The sequence below is a fragment of the Nothoprocta perdicaria genome, unplaced genomic scaffold (assembly GCF_003342845.1).
Source record: "Nothoprocta perdicaria isolate Ctin4 unplaced genomic scaffold, notPer1 scaffold_25, whole genome shotgun sequence".
In the NCBI taxonomy this organism is placed as follows: Eukaryota; Metazoa; Chordata; class Aves; order Tinamiformes; family Tinamidae; genus Nothoprocta; species Nothoprocta perdicaria.
Window position 1 is genome coordinate 2,516,480 of NW_020455477.1, and position 5,518 is coordinate 2,521,997.

Below are 5,518 nucleotides of genomic sequence, written 5' to 3' on the forward strand. Positions count from 1 at the left end.
TTTTATGGCAAATGATTTGCAGACTTTTCTGCACTGCAGCTCTCAGGGTAGCAGTTCAGATTTAGCAACTGGGATAGCAGAGAAAAGAACAGATTTACAAGCTGAAAGAGCCAATGCTGAACCGGTTAGGAAAGAGTAAATCTGAATTCCCAACTCTCTTTCTTTTCACAGCTGTTAAGAGTTCAGTGGGTTGAACTGCAATCCTTCAAGTTCATCTGTTGACTCCAACACAAAACTATTATAAACTGTGCCTCTAAAACACGTGATGATACATTTCTTGAGAGCTATTTATTCCAGCTGCAGCAGAGGAAAATTTTCAGAACAACCGGCATTTCGTAGAAGAAAGGTCTCCAGAGCTTTGCAAAGGGAGGAATTATTTGCAAACCGACGTAAGTTGCTTTTTATTTTTTTTTCTCTATTCTTTAAAACTCCGTTTAAATATCTAGTGGTTTATTTCTATATGATATTCTTCTTTATTCATGAGGACCGAGGGTTTTATACTTAGAATAGAATTTGGCATGGTTTAATATTAAGCATTTCCTTGTCCTTTAATGTTCTCTATGATTACATTTTGTTCAGTTACAATAGCAATGCAGAAGTATGATAGACTGTGCAAGCTTCTATCGGAAGTCTTGCAAGCTTGCAAATTAGTCTGGAGCTTTTAAAAGTGGGTACTTTCTGGAGTTGTTTCTTTTAAATATTTGGTAGAAAGTTTGTTATCTTAAATACACATATGAATTTTCCTCTAGGCATCACTGTTGTAAAGCAGTTTCAATGCTGAAGATGGATCATGCAAACATGACCCAAACCATGCTCAATGCTGCATCCCGCAATGTGGAGAAGAGCAACGGCAATGAGTATTTTTACATCCTAATTGTTATGTCTTTCTACGGGATCTTCCTGATAGGGATCATGTTGGGCTACATGAAATCCAAAAGAAAAGAAAAGAAGTCCAACTTGCTCCTGCTCTACAAAGATGAGGAGAGAGAATGGGGTGAAGCTGTGAAGCCTCTCCCAACCATCTCAGGGCTGAAAGCTGGGCAGATCCCCATGATGCTGAACATGCTGCAGGAGAGCATGGTGCCTCCTCTGTCCTGTGCCATCTGCTCGATGGAAGGCAGCAGCGTGAGCTCCGAGTCCTCTTCCCCAGATGTGCACTTCACCATTCAGGAAGAAGTGCTGGATGCCGAAATGGGGGAAGTGTCGGAAACGCTGCTCAACGAGAGCAGCGAGGGCTCTGCAGAAAACATCCACAAGAACTCCTAGCAGTGGCAGAGGCCACCGAGTCAGCCGGCAGAAGCGTGAGTGGAGCTCCCACGAGGAATCTGTGATCCTGCTTTCCTGCTCTCCAATGGACTCTCAGCTGCTATCTCTGCCCCGAGCCTGACATGTTCCTGAGAGCTAGGAGGAAAAGGAAGAAGTATCGCCCAAATCCAAAGTGTGATTTTGCACATAATTGGGATGCTAATATTTTACATTACTGTTTTTTTCCATAAGAGCTAAGAGTAAGGAGAATGTATATATATAGTTTTCTGATGAGGTAACTCCTAGTGGTAGTGCCTCTGCATATTTCAGAATCTGGTAAATATCTGGGAAACGTTCAGAGAAGTTACCCTAGCACAAGTGTCCCGTTGTTAAAGACTGTGGGTACTGCTCATTCACGTAAACGATAGATAAACTGTGATAGACAAGAAGCACATCTAACATTTTTCTTATGTATATACACACACATATATATATATATATAAAAGACAGACAACGGATTTGCTCAATGAGACCTCAAAGGCTGAAGTTTTGTCTATGCTATGGTTGAAGGGAGGTTGCACCCTGACTGGAGACTGACCTAACCTGAATTTAAGTACCACAGAAACAATGAAAGAAAAAGGACAAAGGAATAAAGAAAAAGAAAGAGAAGAAAGAAAGAATAGAAAAAGAAAAAGAAAAAGGAGGAGACCCAGGTTTCCAGGAGGTTTGTAAAGCTGGAGTTCAGATCTGTGCCGCTATGTCTTGCTCTGATTGTACCTGTGCTGGCTGGGTCAGGCATGCCAACTTCTTGCATGCACTCCAGCCTTTGACAGAGTCACTATTAGAAAAGTGGTTTTGCTTTTTGCTTTTGTATTTTTTTTAAGATGTGTATATTTGCTCACTAAAGGCAAAGATCTACAAGTGTATAAAAAAAAAAAAAAAGGATTTTTTTACAAGGTGTAAGAACTAGAAAGGCTTGAACAAATGCTGCTCTGTTACTCTCTTGAAAAAATGGGTGAAGTTCAGAATGGGATTTAACCTAGCAAGGTTGAAATCCTGGCCCCGTTGAAGCCAACAACTAAGTGCTACTGACTTCAGGGTATATGCATGAGATTTTGTGCTTCTCTGCTGGAGTCAAATGCTCCATTTGAAGTCAGTTAAACTCTACCCATTAATATCACTAAAGAATGTGGTCTTTCTGCCCTATTTAAGCCAGTGTAGATAAACGCTATATTACTTCTATTTTATATTATATCAGCCTGCATGTGACACATGCACTTCTATAAAGTCAAGAGTAGCTACCTGTTAAAACCACCACAAACTTCTCTACTTCAATACTTCAATGGTACTGTGTTTTTTTTTTTAATGCTTGTGATTTTAATTACTAAATTATTGCACTGTTAAAAGAATTAATGTTAATATTTTAGCTAGGTATGATTATTTCAATCATACGTTATTATATTTTATAATAACTTATTGCAATGTTTGGATTAGTTCTGAAGCATGAGGGCTAAGGAGCCTGAACCTAAAGCATTGCATGGGAAAACGCTCTCAAATGTCTCCACATATTCCCTGTGTTAAAATAGCTCTGTGATTTATCCACTGGCATTAAGGCTGGAGAGACAGCTTGAAAAATAAGAACGTTAAACACGTTGAACTCTGTTTTTTTGGCTTAAAGGGTTAATGTAGTTGTGCACCCTGCAGAGGTATCATTGCATGGCAGAACAAAAGTCCCACTGTGCTCACAAAGGGCTTGATTCAGTTCCTATCGTAGGCAGTGGGAGTCTTGCCGTTGATTTCAGTGAACTTTGGATCAGACTGCATAAAGCTTTTCGGTAGATTTACTCCAAAAAGGGCTGTTTCAACTTTGAAAGAAGCCAAATGAAGTTTGGCACTTTGCCTGGAATCACTTGAATCCTGAAACTTTCCAAACGAGACTGACATGCGTGAGTTGTCACATTTTCCACTGCTTTCCTCTTTTTCCTTTTTCTTGGTATAAATGTATTTGTAACTGTAAATGATGTATATAATTCCTATCGCTAAGTTGTATATAATTGTCTCATGTATTTAAAATTTATTGTTTCTATTGGCACTATTTTTTATTTAAATAAAGAAACACATTTTCTGGAAAAGATTCTGAGCTTGTTCACTGCTTCAAATAGTTTCCCAGGAATGATTCTGGGCAAATTTTCCACAGAATCTTCTTCTTAGACCCTTTTTGAAATGTTCCCCAGTGTTTGACCGTGGTGCCACGTCATGGGCTCTGTCCTGGCTCTTGAGCACTGGGCAGCTTCTTCTTGATGATAGTTTCACTGTGCTGTTCTCTTGATTACCAGCATTAGGAGTGGGGAAGATATAAAGATTCTGGATCCCAGTAGACCTCCAGAGTTGCTTAGAGGCTACCTTGCCCATCTACGTGTCCTTCAAGCTGATTGTACGTATGAGGGTGCAGGTGATGGCAGAGACTTGCCTGATGGGGCTATTTTAGTTGTTTCAAAAATCAGGTTGCTCTAGAAGTAGATCTTTGAGCTTTGTATTCTAGGTGCAAGTCCCCACAAAACCTGTTCCTCTATGCTCTGTTCTCATTCCTGGTTAAATAATCCTGAATCTATCCAAAAACTTCCGTGGACCTAAAGCTACTCATCAGCAAGTCTGCTTTTCCCTCTGGAAGTGCAACCCTCATGGGACATCCACAGACTCCTGGAACAACTGGTCAGTCATGTTGCTTCTTCCTTGTTAATGGAGTTGCTCTCTCAGTGTTTCCATTGCCACAACAATGAATCAAGTGACTTCTGACAGGGTTAATGATCAGAAGGAAAAACAGAACAAAACGTAAATTACGGCTCTGCTCTGTGGATCAAAATGCTGGCTTGTTCCAGCAGTTTCTAGCGTTAAATTGAGCCACCATCCAGGGAAACACTGTGTGCTTTGGGGTCTATTTACAGTGAAGTGATCTAGTAAGCATGCAAATGTGACCACAAGCAAGAGGGAAGCATCCTTGCCGTGTGGGGAGACACTGGGCTGGGGAAAGTATACTTGATAGTTCAGCACATATGCATTTTCTGGGGCATTTCTCTTTGGGCACATTAATGTATGAGTGGCACCAGGAGAAAAAGATGCAGAAGTGTATTTTAGCTTAGGCAGTTAACTGGAAGTGTCACTGAATGCAATGTTGTCTCAAAGACAGTCTGGTAATTATTGTTCCAAATGGAAGAGGTGCTATTAGCCTTTAAATATTCTGAATGGAAGAAAGAAACTTGCCCCCACTTAGTTAGTTTTAAATCCTGTTGACTACTTAGGAGATACAGAAACTATTGGCTTATTTAAGGTTTTTCAACAAGGTGAAATTTCCGGTGTGCTTCAGTAACTGAATTAAATCAGATTCACAACTAATACATCTTGAAAGCGAAGATAATGGATAGTAATTTGAATTAAGATGATTTTATTTTTACAAATCCATGGTTTTCTTAAAAAAAACCCACAGAAATTAGGCTCCCATTTCCTGGCAATACTCTATATGTTTGCTGAAATAACTAATATGTGTCTCCTTTGACAGAGCAGGAAAAGATAGTTGCATGTCTACATGCTCCAGCTCCTGGACCTGCTGTAAATACAAATGCTGTCTCTCAAGACTGTCAGGTGGGGATATATGATAGGAGGTGTCAGCTCTGCAGCCTCAGGCCTACTATTAGTAGTAAGTATGTCTGTGAAGTCATTCAACAGACTGAATCTGCTGAATAACTGAAGTGGAAGCACAGAAAATGTCTCGGGTCAAGCACTTGACAGGACAACGGGCAGTAGAAGGTGACAGGAAAAAGATTACTCCAGGAGGACTGCTCTTGATCAGGTGCATTTCTTGGCCAGGTACAGGTCATAGCACTTTTCCTGTCTTTTTTCTCTGGGTGCTAATTCTGGTGAAGTCTTGACAGACCTGGATGAAGATTTTCTTTGATAGGATGAATGTGGAAGAAGACCTGGCATGCACTGCCTTACTATTTTACTGCGCTATGTATGGGGGCACATTCTTGTCACCCTTGAGCCTTAGGGCTTGCCTATTGAGGCAATTTTGTCTGTGTAGCTATTGATGTGCTCCATCCTAATTACTAGCCTGCCTTGTTGATAGGGGACATCCATAATTTCTGAACTTTTCCAGTTATGAAATTTCCATAATGATGTTCTTCCCTCACAGGAAGTGGTCCCTGTCCTAGTGGAAAAGGTCCTTCATGAGACTGGCACCAGATACCTGAAAACTTGTTCCTTCCTCTTATAGGAT

At 40.4% G+C, this 5,518-nt stretch overlaps 1 protein-coding gene across 1 annotated transcript; it reads left to right on the plus strand.

Annotated features, from left to right (window-relative positions):
• The first annotated feature begins 323 nt into the window (after positions 1–323).
• On the plus strand, positions 324–1,713 carry KCNE4 (potassium voltage-gated channel subfamily E regulatory subunit 4). The gene is made up of 2 exons (XM_026040091.1): positions 324–389; positions 750–1,713. The coding sequence occupies exon 2, from the start codon at positions 775–777 to the stop codon at positions 1,264–1,266; it is 492 nt and encodes a 163-aa protein (XP_025895876.1). The 5' UTR covers positions 324–389; positions 750–774; the 3' UTR covers positions 1,267–1,713.
• Positions 1,714–5,518: the final 3,805 nt, after the last annotated feature.